At 32.0% G+C, this 15,138-nt stretch overlaps 1 protein-coding gene across 2 annotated transcripts in view; it reads right to left on the minus strand.

Annotated features, from left to right (window-relative positions):
- Positions 1-13,692: 13,692 nt before the first annotated feature.
- LOC140040696 (origin recognition complex subunit 4-like) overlaps positions 13,693-15,138 on the minus strand; it is a 29,487-nt gene continuing 28,041 nt past the window's right edge. For both annotated transcript variants that reach the window (XM_072086822.1, XM_072086823.1), the window contains exon 12: positions 13,693-14,961. In XM_072086822.1, the coding sequence (XP_071942923.1) occupies positions 14,779-14,961 (183 nt within the window). In that variant the 3' untranslated portion in view covers positions 13,693-14,778. The remainder of the gene's footprint in view (positions 14,962-15,138) is intronic.

Genomic DNA, 15,138 nt, shown 5'->3' on the forward strand with positions numbered 1-15,138 from the left:
GGCTAGGCCTAGTCTTCTAGTTAGGAAACATAATATAAATAGTCTTACTCTTTACCTAGCCTACATAGGAGGCCTACAGTACTGTATGCCTATTTTCACTCAGGCTTATCTGGGCCTATTTCTATTATTTTATGGCTAAATATACGGTACCGTATTCTAACTTCCGGTTCTGATTCTGTGACTCAGCCCCAGGCCTAGACCTAGCAATGTTAAATCCAGAAGTTTAATAACGGGCGACAACAGCGATGCTGTAGTAATAGAGCAATAATGAGGCTAGGTTATATATAGTAGGCCTCTTCTGAAACAGTTTTCTGTATTCTAGAATTAAAATCAACATGTTTTGGCTTTCCAATAATAACAAACATAGGCTACATTTAGTTTTTGTCACACACGATGGCAATAATAGCGATAAATGAAGCATAAAGAAAATGTTAATAAGCGGTTGATCATGATATGAAAACAAATCCAAAGTCCTTACACGATGACGTCACACATGTACAGTACCACCACCCCACTGCCTGACTGATAATGACGTAATGCAATTTTACTGTACCTTTACTTTAGCAAACGGAAGTTGGGATACGGTACCGTATCTTTAGCCACAGCGATTATTTTATTCATAATAATAAATATTAATTAGTTTTTATGTTGGTCAGACTATATTTGTTAGCCGTTCCGCCACTTGCCTAGCTCCTACAGAAAAAAGAGCGGCGCGAAAGAGCATCATGCCTACCTCTAGCAGGCCTAGCCTAGGCTACTACTACTAGGCCAATAGTCTACCCTAGCTAGCCTAGCTAATAGTCTAGGCTAGGCTAGTAGTAGAGGCCTAGGTAGCTACTGTATTATTGTATTATTAGGCCTAGGCCCCTCCTCTAGGCCTCCTTCTTCTATCATGCATGATGCCGATGGCAATGGCAGGCGGCTAGGCCTAGCCTATTCGACCTGCTGGGTAACAACAATTGATGTATTAGCATGGGCTAGGCTACCACAAATAGCCACAAACCTACCTGATCTGTCTTCATAATTAAATAAAACACCAAACATAGTCTACTAGGCCTACTACTCTTGTCGAGAGTGTTGTACACATTCCAGGCCAATAACGTTTCTTTTTTCACCGACGACACGACTGCTGCTTCCAGATCGACTGACTGCGTTTATAACGAATATTTATCAATATGGCACGCCGAACTAGACAAATTGTTTAGATAAAATTTGTGTGTATTATAGTAGGAAAACATCGACAACATCTTCCTAATAGTAGCTTGAGTATGCCTAGCGGTATTAATTTTACTCTAGTATTAATTGTTTAATTGTTGAATGTTTTTAAATCAAGGTCGATAAAAGGCTCCTTGATTTAAATGTCTAATGAACCAAAATTACCTTTTGTGCTTTTATTATAGTGTTATGGTATTTTACACTGTAAACTTTTTCATTTCATTAACATTATTCATCAAAGAAAAATATCATTAAAAAGAAAAGAATAAAATACACTAAAAGATTACAAGGCCATCAGCAAAAAGCTAAAGCTTGTACGTGGTTGATGACCTAACATAAAACAGTAAATACAATTTAAAAAAAAATTAAGTTAAAATGTAGGCCTACATATGAAAAGGTTACAGTAGTATTGGCAGATCTTAAGGCATACTTATTAAATAGATTCGACTTACATAATTTTTGGAATACATGATACATTTTATATATAAATTGTTCCAGGCACAAGGGCTCGAAACAGACTAGTAGAAACTATAGTCTTAATAAAGATGACTATTTAGTAATTAATATCATCATCATCAATTTTTAATAAATTTAAAAAAAAATATGTGAAAGAAAGGACTTGTTGGTGCATGATATTCAGACCAAGTTATAGCTCGTATGGATGTCAGTGTAAGAAGCATATGAAGTGAAAAATAATGTTACAGTAGTTGATGAGAGGTTGAATAAGTGGCCTATAGATAGATAGAAGAAGGGAGGGCACTTAAAGGAAGGTAGTGACGAATTTTAAAAAGTAAACTAACATATTTAGACATTTTTTAAGTAGCGAGGTCAATATTAGTTTTGAAACAACTCTTATAAAACTTTTAGTGATTTGTTTGGGATATAGATTTATCAGCACATATAATGGATATATTAACATTTTTACTTCTTTTAGTCCTTAAAATATAGACCTATTATATATCTATCCCATTTAAGAGAAAGTTTATTGCACCTAAGCAATTTTGGAGTTCAATTATCAATAAGAGTATTCAAATTGGAGTTTGATAAAAACAGATTTGTATCATCAGCGAATAAAGTGATGTTAACAATATTTGAAGAATTAAAAATATCATTAATATATACAGAACCATGTAATATTACATGGACAAAGAAACCTGTAAAGTTTCTAGGAATTTATGTTGGATACGATAACAAATTATGTGAAAAAAAAACTGGGACGATGAGATTATTTTTTAGAAATTATCTTAAGATTATGGAAGAGAAGAAATCTTACGTTCTTTGGAAAAATTATTATAATTAAAACTCTAGCCATATCTAAACTAATATACAATGCTAGCATTATAACCGTACCAAAATATATCTTGCCCAAGGTGGGAAAGACAATACATAGTTTTATGTGGAGTGGTAGACGAGAAAAGATTAAAAGAACCACACTCAATAGAAAAACAGATAAAGGTGGTTTAAATATGATTAATTTTAATGCAAAAGTCAAAGCATTGAAGTTAAACTGGGTTAAGCGTCTCCTTAGCCCAGATCCAGGAAAATGGAAATGTATACCTAATTATTTTATGCACCCTATTAAGTATACTGTTAATATCATTCAGATCTGAAACTATTGCCTGTTTTTTTATATACAGAAATGCTAATTGCTATAGTAAATAACTTTAACTGGTCTGACCCACAAAACATTGAAGACGTTAAAAACCAACAATTGTGGGAAAATAAATGTATACAGTTAAATGGAAAGTCAATCTATTTCAAAGTTTGGCTAAATGAAGGCGTTAGAACAATGAATGACATAATTAAGGAGAATTATTACCAATGAATGAAGTGTTACCATTACTATCACAGAAGCAAAATGGATTAATTGAATATATAGGACTAATGAATGCCATACCACAATCGTGGAAGGAAATTATTTTGAATGGTGAACATGGAAATAATCAAACGAACACTGATTGCTTTTGGCTTCATACAAAACAACCTAATGCAAAACTACTTTATAATTTATTTGTGGAAAATTTAATATCAACTCCTTTAGCACAAAAAAAATGAGAGACAGAATTTCAAAATTACACTTTTGAATAGGATACCGTATGGTATAGGCTAACAAGGTGTTTTCTATGCAACAAATCACAAAAGTTGCCCAATTCAATTTCAAACTACTACATCGTATTCTTGCGTGTAAAAGTAAGCTAAAAATTTGGAATCTTTCTATAAATGACATATGTGAAAGATGTAATATTGAAATTGAAAAACATTTGTTATTTTCATGTAATAAGATTAAACCCATATGGATTGTATTTAAGTTTTTGATCTTGAACTGTTTTGTAGAAAAGATTGATATAACATGGCGTAATATTGTTAAAGGATCGGAAACGAAAACAGTAAATGAACTTACTTCAATATTTACTTTTTGCATTTATAAATCGTGTTTAGTAATAAGAAAAGAAAAGAAACAAAATCAGGAATCAAAAATAATTTAGAGATTATTTTGCTATGAATTAAAGCATTTATTAACAACTGAATTTATGCATAATTTACATAAGGCTCAGAAGAAATGGACGAATAATTTAAAAGATAAACTATTAAAACTATCAAAAAAAGACTTGTTGGTAAGAATGTAATTATTTTATTGATTCCTTTTTTTTCCTTACCTTATTATAATGGATGTATATTAAAGTAAACTCTGTTTTTAGGCATCAGTTATACTTAATGACCGATGACAGTTATTCAAATACATGGATGTGTATATGATATCCCGCTACATGAATCATTTAATCATTGGTGATGCAATATAATTGATGGCATCTCAATATAATCTGTATGTATTGGTATTTTTTGTTCTATATTTGCAATATTTATATTGTATACATGTCAATGTTATCTGCATGTATTTGTATTTGTCTAATATATATATTTTTTCTATATTTGCAATATTTTATATCTTAAATACAAATTGTAAGTAGTAGTTTACTAAGGTGACATCGGGTATGAAGCGTCTCACATACACACAGAGCCAAAATTGCATCTTGGACTTGCACAGTGTATGGACTCTAACCTTACGGTTATCATTGCACGCTATTATTCTAAATATCTAACTTTCAAACTTTTGCATTCCTCTTTTTTCATTTCATCCCTTTTATCTTGGTTAATAGGATACTACTTTTTCCTCCTCTGAGTTTATAGCCTCTCTACTCAAACACAAATAAGATCACAAATAAGATAGTTTAACGAGAAAATTTTAATCATCATGTATTTTACTGCCATTTCTCATTTTTAAATTTTAATTAAAATCGTATCTAAAATTTTAAATGAAAACAAATATGGTTAATACTGAATTCAAGCATCTTATGTAAATATACCAGTATTTTTAACTACTTTAAACACTTACTTGTAATTGTCACAAATGTACTTATATGTATTATAATATATTCACCAATGAGAATTTAAATAAACGTGAGGTGAACTCACACAAGACAAATAAAAAATTTATATGATAAATAAAAATGACCCAAGAATACTGCCTTGGTGTATACCATAGTTGTTTACCTCCACCAAAGAGGTATATGTAATCGATCGCGTGTGTTTGTTTGTCTGTTTGTTTGTTTGTTTGTTAGCAGGATTACTCAAAAAGTAATTTCAAGATCTTTACCAAAATGAATATACAGATAGATATGTTGTCAATTTGGAACCATTTGGGACCATGGTCCCAATTCTGGACCACTTTTTAGTATACTTTTCATACCTGCTAGTGTTAAATGATAGGACAGAATTTTTCAAAAGCCGGCGAGCAGTCTTAAAGTAACAAGTAAACTAAAATTGCATTTTCTCGAGAACTACTTGTCCAAAAAACTTCATTTTTTGTACAAGAGGCAAGAGTTATAATTTGTGATTTGTAATTTAAAAACATAATTTGATTTAATGTGCACCTTTGTTTAAAAACCCTATTTCTTTTCAAATTCACTCGTTTGATTTTCGCGTTGCTGTTCTATTGTTAGTCAACTGAAGCTATTTTTAATTGAAAGGCTTGTTACATTATTACACCAAACTCGCATACACATGCTTGTAGTGGAATTAGCCTAAATCATACAAATATATATATTTTCACTTGCACTGATGAAGGGCTAGTGTTGCCCGAAAGCTCTGCTAACTTTTCTGGCTGTTTTACTTTATCGTTTTGATTTAGCTTTTCGCTTTTTTTTGTATCTCCATTGAGATCCAGCCACTGATACCCACAGCATTCTCATTTGTTCAGTAATTTGCCTTTGGATTTATATATTTTCCCGGAGAAATCTTATGTAGGAGAATTTTACAGTAGGCGGAGGTATGCACCCTCGGAGTGGCTTTCTAGTTTCTTCTTTTTTTAGTGGGATTGTTCGTTCAATCGTATGTTGGATTTTTTCAATGAACATATTATCATATTAGTGTCATTTGAGTCGTAAATAGGATTCCAATTAATTTGCAAAACTGTATTATTAAGATCATTAATGGTTGTTTGATTTATGATTTTAATTGTTGTAGATGATGATGTGTTATGTGAAGGCATATTGAGATCATCTAAAATAATATAAATGGGATAATGATTTCTTTAATGGTTCAAGATAAAGATTTCTATAATTAGTCAAAATATTATTTATAAGTGTTGCAGTTGTTTCAGTTAGACGGATTGGATTTTTTTATTAATGGAAAGTAAGATGAAGATTCAACAGTATCAATAAATGAGTTGGTGTTGGCTGTATTTTTACTAATATCAATGTTGAAATCGCCTAGGATAAAGCAATGTCTATTTTCTTTGACTCTATGGAGGACCTTTTCGAGTTTATCAGTAAAATCAGAGAGTTAGGAGGGTGGTAAATAATACCAACCACAATATTTTAGATTTTTTAGCGATTTCAATGAAGAGTGAATCAGATATATTAGCATCTATAGTCAAGTCAGTTCGTAATTTAAACTTTCTTTAACGTATATATTTACTCCACCTCCCTCTCTGTCTTTTATGTTTTTTGTTTATCATATTATAACCATCAAGTTTATAATGATTAATATAGGTATTCTTCTTAATCCATCTTTCGGTAAATCTTAGAATACTATATTTATGAATGGACTAAATCCGAAATCTGTCGACTACGATAATTATGGTTTAGGCGATGTTAGAATTAAAAGTAAGGATGTCTTAATATATAGTTTACCAAGGAAAATTTTTTTGTGATTATTCCAGTTATTCCAGAGAGTGGTCACTTTGATCTGCATATTAGGCCTATCCCCTCCATCTATAATCACTACTATTAGGCCTAATTCTCAAAATGACTTCAAACCTATTGCTGTCAGTGCGCATTTTATGAAACAATGGGATTCACTTCTTGATCCACATCAGTTTGCATACAAGAAGAATCGAGGAAAGGTGTAAATGATGCTAGGATTTCTCTGCTTAATAATACTTAAATCCATGCGCGCTCTATCTTCTTCGACTTTTCTTTGCTTTCAATATACTCCACTTCGTTGAACTTCAACTTTTTAAAGTTATGTCAAAATATCGCATAAAAATGTGTAAGAATCAAGACAGCATTAAAAATATAAACAAAATGTTATAAAAAGTTTAAAATAGACAGAAATTAAACTGTTAGCAAATCTAGTTGTTTTAGTGACTAGTTCGTTTATAATTCTTAAATTCCTTTAGCGTTCAAATAAAATTCCGTCCAGTTCAAACATTGGATTTTTATAAAGTATTGTAGTATTATAAGGTATAAGGCCTTCAATGTTAGTCTTATAGGTCTAAGGCAGAAATCGATTGTTTACTAAAGTAATTCACCATTTTAAAAAAATTAAAGTTGCGGCTCTTTACAAGTGACACTGTTAAAAAAAAACAATCAAAAGATAATCGTTGAAAGAGTTGATATTGACAACATAGGTTAGAGGTGATACACTCTGGCGATGAGGAGATATTAATCATCTATTACACGCTAGCTCCAGGGAATGGCTAATATTGATATCTTGGTGTCAATTATGTATTACGTTTGATTGGATAAAGATGCATACAAAACTAAACCCCTCAAATAGTGCGAAATCAAGTATCACAACATCAAAAGTTCAACAAGATGAAAACAATTATTATGTGTTTATAACGACTGAATTATTATCTATGACCCTTTTGTATTTGACGATTGCAAACATTTTACACTTAATTTATTGCTGCAATCATATTGTATTTTTCTGTCGTTTTCATAACCGTGTTATGTTGTTCGTTTGATGTAACTATATTACAATTCAGCTCTTTGGGCTGAAAGGCTGAAAGGCGATTTAAAAGGAGTTTCTTTTTATGTAATCGGAAATAAAATAAAAGGATAGAAAACAAATCGATATCTTGCCCCTCTCAAAGTTAGCTAATCATTTTTATTATTGCTATAAAATAAAATTCTCACCTAGGTATTTGCAAATTTCGTAAATGTATCAAAATACGAACATTCCAAAAAAAAACCCGCCCAAACATTATCATAAGCATTTCTAATATTTCCGCAATGCAGTTGTAATATGTAACGAACAGGATCGTAAAGTTGAAACAAAAATCAACCACTATAATGGAACAATTTCATAAACCACTAACGTAACAATTACTGTTTAACCACTAATATAACAAACTTCATTAACCACTAACGTAACCAAATTTAACCACTAACGTAAGAACAGTAGAAAAAGTTGAGATATGTTTGAACTATTAAAAAAAAATTCTTGTAAGTTGGAAATCTTTGACTTTTTTGAAGTTCAGTTTTAATCCTGTGTTTTTTTACAAACCTATGTTTAAATTTGTGAATACATACACTTTTCGTACGGGACCACGTCCTCCTGTAAAGAATCACCTCCTCTCGTAAGTAAGTCTTATTATAATCGATCACCTCTCGCAAGTGCCCCCCTTTTCTAAACTCACTTCTTATAAGGGACCCCTTCTCATAATTGACCACCTCTGGTAAGCGGTCATCTCTCTTAAATGACCACTGGTCTCTTACGAGAGGTGGTCGATTATGATAAGCTTCCGTTATGAGAGGATATGATCGCTTAAGCGTTGTTCCCACTGGCGACGCAAAAAAGGACGTAACGCAACGCAAGTGAATTGACCAATCACAAGCGATGGCTTATTCGCTTCGCTTGTCATTGGTTAAAACGGTTGCGTTGCGTTTACATCCTTGCGTTAAGTTCTAGTGGGAACCAAGCTTTACGAAAGGTGGTCGTTACGAGAGGTGTTTGATTATGAGAAGCTGTCCCTTAAGGGAGGTGGTCTCTAATGAGGGTGATCACTTACGATGTATGGTTTAGGGAGGTGGTTTACGAGATGTTGATAGTCGTTGGTTGGAGAGGTGGTCACTTATGAGAGGTGGTCGATTAAGCTGAAGAAGATTGAGAAATAAAACATTGAAGGATAAACAGACAAACGTTGTCAGTATATTAGCCAAAAAATTCATTTTAGGTAAATGTAACACCATTATTTATCCAGTTAAAGATAGCGGACGAACAAACAGACAAACATGACTGAAACTCAATTCCTAGATTTCCAACTTTCAAAACAAAAAATATGACACGAGTTTTTTCTCCTATTGTTACGTTATCGTTACACAAGTTGTCAGTGTGAATGTTACCTGCTCTGAACTGAACCTTTATAGTTACTCATGGCGTACCGCAAGGTAGCATCTTGGGCCCTATTCTTTTTTTGTTATTTAAATGATATTGCTTCTTGTATTGATTCTGATGTTCAATTATTGCTATATGCTGATGATTCTACGATTCTGTATTCTCATCACGATGACACCAAAATCGCTCATAAATTAAGTATTGTCCTAGATAAGTGCAAGGACTGGTTAACTGAAAACAAATTATCTTAACATTTTGGCAAAACCGAAATTATTATCTTTGGTAGCAAAAGCGAAGCTTAACAAAGTTAAAGAGTTTTCTGTGGAATTAATGGGCCGTAGAATCAATCAAGCAATTTAGACCAATATGTATCATCTGATATTATTGCAACTAGTGTTTCAGTAAAGTTAAGTCAAGGTTAAAGTTTTTACATAGGCAAAGTTCGTGCTTGAATAAAAAATGTCGTAAACTATTAAGCACTGCTTTAATACAATGTACATATTTGACTATTCTGCCTCGGCATGGTACGGCGGTGTCAATAAGAATCTTAAACATAAATTACGAACTGCCCAAAACAGGATGGCACGTTTTATTTTAAATGTTGGTCTGAGGTCTCACATAGTAGGTGCCAAAGAGCTTTCCGATCTTGGGTTTCTTAATGTCAGCCTCAGAAATAAGTTTTTAAGATTAAATTATGTTCACAAAATTCGCTATAATTTTAATACGCCTTCTTTCCTTAAGGATAACTTTTTGTTAATTTCTGATCATTATAACCATTTCACCAGGGGTAGGCCTACACCATTTAATTTTGTCACTCCTAAGGCTACTGGCGTTAATGATTCGACTTTTTATTTTTTAGGTATCCGTGACTGGAACAGGCTCCCCTATTCATTTAAATTAATACAAAACAATGCAACCTTCAAAATAAAACTTAAAGAATATTTTAATAATGAACAGCTTGGAATATCAGTTTAATTAAGTTATTTTTGTTATATTGTTTTTTGATGGTATTTTCTTGTTCTTTCCATTTTTACTGCGTCCAACTTAATCATACTTTGTACTAGGCCCAACCACATACTTTTTCAGTTAATACGGATTGGACCCCATTGGAAATAAGTTTAATTTTTATTTGTCGACTTAATAGGTTATCATGGTATTCTTTTTAAATATGTACATTGTATATTTAAACTATTTTTATGAACATCGAATAAAATCAATCAATCAATCAATTAGTGGTTGATTTTTTTTAGGTTAGTGGTTAATGTTACATTAGTGGTTGATTTTTGTTACGTTAGTGGGTAATACAGGCGTGAGGGACTCAAATATTCGTAGGTTTAAAAACGAAATACGTATAGACATATAATAAACTAATAACAACTTTATTTAAAAACGGATGCAACACTTGGATCACCAGATTGGTGTTTTTCACAAGGCCGTTACTTACTACAAAACTATTTACACAATTTATCATTTACAGTACATAATGATTAAAAAAACTATACAAAAAAATGATTTCATGAAAAACATAGAGTTTCAAGTATATCTTATCTTCAGTCATTTATTATTTTTTTTAATATATGTATATTAGGAGCTGTAATTGAATTTGAGTTTATAGCATTTAAACTATTCCATAGCTTTGCGCCAGAATACGAGAAACTTTTCTTTTTGTACTCAGTGTTTGCCTTATGTAAACTTATAATATCTTTTGATCTAGTATTATATGTTTGTTTGCGTTCATAGAATCTGTTTCTTAAGTAGGATGGTGTTAAGTTATTCATTATTTTATACATTGTGACTGCTTCGTTATAATATTGTTTTTCGTCTAAATTAGGCAAATTAAAATCTTTGAGCGCATGTGAGCTAGAGTCATACCTAGATGTATGTGTAATTATTTTGGCTGCTCTATTTTGGAGTACTTGGAGTTTATATTTGAGGGTTTGGTTATAAACACCCATACAACATTGCAGTAGTCAAAATGGTGGGCTATGATAGATTTGTACATTAATGATTGAATACTTTGAGGGAAAATATTGCTGCATGTTTTTAGATAGTAAAGACCTGATATTACTTTATTTTTTACTTGATCTATTGTTAATGCCATTTTAAATTTTCATCGATAATGACACCTAAATGTTTACAGTTACTTACTTTTTCAAGTTTTTTACCTTCTATATTAATATTAATATCCATGTTAATGAGTAATATCTTACACGAGAAGCCTGCAAAGAAAATAGAAATTCTAACTTTTTAAATGAAAATATTAAAAAAAAAAGTAAGATTATGTTGATATTATTTGATGACAACGCCAGGATCGCACCAGAAATTTGTTAATATTGACACAATAATTATTTTGCAAGTATTGGTATAGCAGAAACAATTTATTTTTACAAACCTAAATTTTAAAGAGCAATGTTCACTTTAAATTATGATCCATTGTGATTATTATACAGAGTTGAATTATTTTAAGATGTAATATATTATTTGCATTGGATCGCAATTGATTGAGGTGAAAACAAATAATTAGTTGAAGAAGATGGTCATTAAATGAATTATTACTATTGGAAATGATACAATATAGTAAAGTAGGCTGAAAATAAATTACGGTGCCTTGCGGAGAGGATACGGAAAACCAAAGGCTAAGGGTCCAATCCCCGACAGAAAAGGTGTTGTTGTAAATGACAGCAAAGGGCATGACACATAGCGTAAAATGGCCATTGTGTTACCGATCTAGAGATGTCCAAGCTTTAAACTAAATGACAGCTGCTAGTATACAGCGAGGAAGGCAACGGGAAACCACCCCAATGTTAAATATTCCCGGTGTGTCCGCTTGAAGATGAACAAAATGTAAATGAAGAAAGTCTGGGATCAATATTTTTAAAAGATGAAATTACAAAAGGAATTAAAAGACTACATGAAAGAAAAGCTGAAGGCATAGATGGGATACCTGCAGAGATGATAAAACAATTAGGAGAAGTAGCAACCTTGGAACTTACCAAACTCTCTAACAAAATCTACACACAAGGAAAATGGCCAGCGGATTTCACTAAATCTGTAGTAATACCCTTGGAGAAAAAAGTAAACACCCAACGATGTGATGAACACCGAACGATAAGTCTCATAACGCATACATCTAAGATAACACTTAAAGGCCAGGTGCGCGCAAAACATTTCTATTGATCATACATTCCAATAATTATCGATCTATAGTTTCCCCTATGTTTCATAATTTTTGGGATTTTATTTGTGTTACACGAGCTTGTTGAAAATAAGCACTTTCTTATCAGTGGGGGGATAGTTCAAATTACACAGTAAAATCTCTATTCTTTTGTACACAAATTTTGTAAATAGAGAGGCATTTTAAAAAGCTACGAAAAATAAACAGTGTGGTAAAAAAATTTTTCAGATGACTAATTATAGGTAATATAACTTGAATATTACATTTCTGGAATTTTTATTCAACTTCAAATTTTTATTTTCATGCTATAGCAAAAATTATCCACCGTATATCCACCATCTTTTTTCACCTTCTAGGGAGTCACAAGACATGTTATTACATTAGGTTAACTATACCTAACTACTGAAAAAAGGTCTTCCTGGTTTTTATGGAAGAATTTTGCAAAATTTTGTATTTGGCCATATTAAGGGAAATTCATGTTTTTTCGTCTTGATTTCTGTTACAAATATTTGATTTATGTACAATTAACCAAATATTATATTTAACATTCATGCCTGTACTTAAGGCATTAAATGACAGATTGGCATCAAAACTTGCAGAGTATATTGGAATAGATTAATTTGGTTTTGTAAAAGGAAGAAGCACCAGAGATGCGATTGCTGTGCTGAGAGTGATGGGAGAAAAATCCTTAGAATATGGTAACGAATTGTATATATGTTTTGTGAATTATGAAAAAGCATTCGACAGAATTAGTTGGATCAAATTGATGGACATCTTGTATAGAATTGGTGTTGACTATCGGGACAGACGGTTAATATGGGAGCTGTATATCAATCAATCTGCATCAATTATAATAGATGGGAAATTATCTGAACCAGCACAGATGGTAAAGTTGTCAGACAAGGAGGAATACTATCAACTAACTTCTACAACATTTATGAAGAATTTCTACTTTCAGACTGTAGTGATGGAGTAAAAGTTGGTGGTCACAGAATCTCAACTGTACGGTTTGCTGATGCTGATAAGGCTGTGATGGACAACTCTAATGTCGGTCTTCAAAGAATATTAACGAAAATTAATGAGGCAGGGAAAGAATATGGAATGAAGATAAACACCAGAAAAACTAAAGTAATGTGCATTACAAAAAGAGCAAATGTACAAATGGAAATATATGTTGATGGGGAAATTATTGAACAAGTTGATTCCTTTTGCTACAAAAATAACAACAGATGGCAGATGTAAGAGTGAGATTCTAAGGATAATAGGAATGGCAAAGAGGAAATTCCTAAGAAACAGGAAATTCTTAACAAGTAAAGCAAGTATTGAAACAAGAAAGGAAATGGTTAAAGCATTAGTATAGAGTGTTGCATTATACGGATGCAAAACATGGAGGATATAAACAGAATAGATGCATTTGAAATGTGGTGTTGGAGAAAAATGCTAAAAATTCAATACACAGAACACCGAAGGAATGATGACATTTTAAATGAAATAAGAGAAGAAAGACAACTAATGAAACGCAAATGGAGGATTATTGAAAATAGTGATGGAGGGTATGTACGATGGAAAAGCAGGTAGAGGAAGGAAGAGAAAAATGCTACTGGATAGACTTAAAAATTGAAACAAATATTACCAACTAAACGACAAAGCATTAAATAGAGAAGAGTGGAAGAAAATGATTGTCATAGACCTGCCAATTGGCAGATGGTATCCATGTTAATCAATTTATTTAATTTTTGATGTGTTCCTATATACATAGCAATATTATTATAGTGACCTATAATATCTGTATGGTATAAATAATAACAAAGTTCATATAGGCCTACAATCTATACAATGAATATGTATCATTCAGAATTGAATAGTGTGTAGTTGATTGAAACTTGATTTTGATTAAGGTATATATAAGGATGCGCCTGAATCCTGTACTGTGCATCAAGATATCAGTACGAAGAATTACAGACTTATACAGGACAGTTTGAACAGTACCAGCAACAAAAATGGTTGGTTGTTTTATTTAATAATTTCACTTACAAAGTAAGTTAGTACACATGATAAATAAAATATTATATAGAATATTAATGGTATAACGGTGGTTGAAGCAAATAAATGTATAAACAATCTATGGCACTAGCTTAGACTGATGAGAAATGGAGGACATGCATCTTGTGAAGCAATATATATCTAAACAAATATGATACAACACAGGGAATCAGTGTAGCTTGACTGGATGCCAAATGTATGTTGATTTATTTTAAGACAGTGAAGTTTATAATGTAAATGTACTATAATTAATAATTATCCTCAGAAACCGAGAAAATTCGAGGTAGGCCTTCTACTTAACCACGGAAACCACAGTGCTGCGCTTACCATGATCACCAGGATGCTATACACTTTATAAAGTACACACAACAACAACAGCTACTTACAGAGTTCACAACTCCCGAAGTCTGATTTGAAAAAGATTAGTGGAACCAACAAGGTACATTATTAGTGTACAGCATTTACAATACAAAATGATTTTGACCTATGCCAAGTTACTGACAAATCAGATTTATTCCTGAATATGTTCGCCCAGTTACAGTATGATACAAAACATAACCAAACAGCCCTTCCTTCAGTCAGCATAACATAAATTTTGTGACTTATAATTGCTGTAGCATCATCTAGTATTAATATGGTACAGGAATAAATTACATATAATGCATCGTCAGTCATACAGTTAGCATTGGTCAATGTGGCTGTATTCATGTTATTTGGCAGCATCAAGAGAGCACAGGATGAGATGCCCAATGCTTGATTTCAGTTGGACAACCTTGATAAGTATTCAATGCCTCTACCAGTTGTGATTTTGTTAGCAGAATGTTCATTGGTCGATATTCTTTCTGCGTACGTGTTGAGTTATCTGCTGGGTGAACAAGTTCTATGGCAACAAGTTGTTCAAATGCCTACAAAAACATAAAAGTTTTAAAATAAAAATCAATTGAACAGGTAGAACATGAACATGGTAGAACCTCCTGTAACCATCCTCGCATCAGGCTAAATCGGGTAAACATGCTTATGTCAAGTATTCTTAATCACTATATTGGTTCAGTATTAAGATTTTCATACAAAATGTAAAATCA

This window comes from Antedon mediterranea, chromosome 2, assembly GCF_964355755.1.
Source record: "Antedon mediterranea chromosome 2, ecAntMedi1.1, whole genome shotgun sequence".
NCBI lineage: Eukaryota > Metazoa > Echinodermata > Crinoidea > Comatulida > Antedonidae > Antedon > Antedon mediterranea.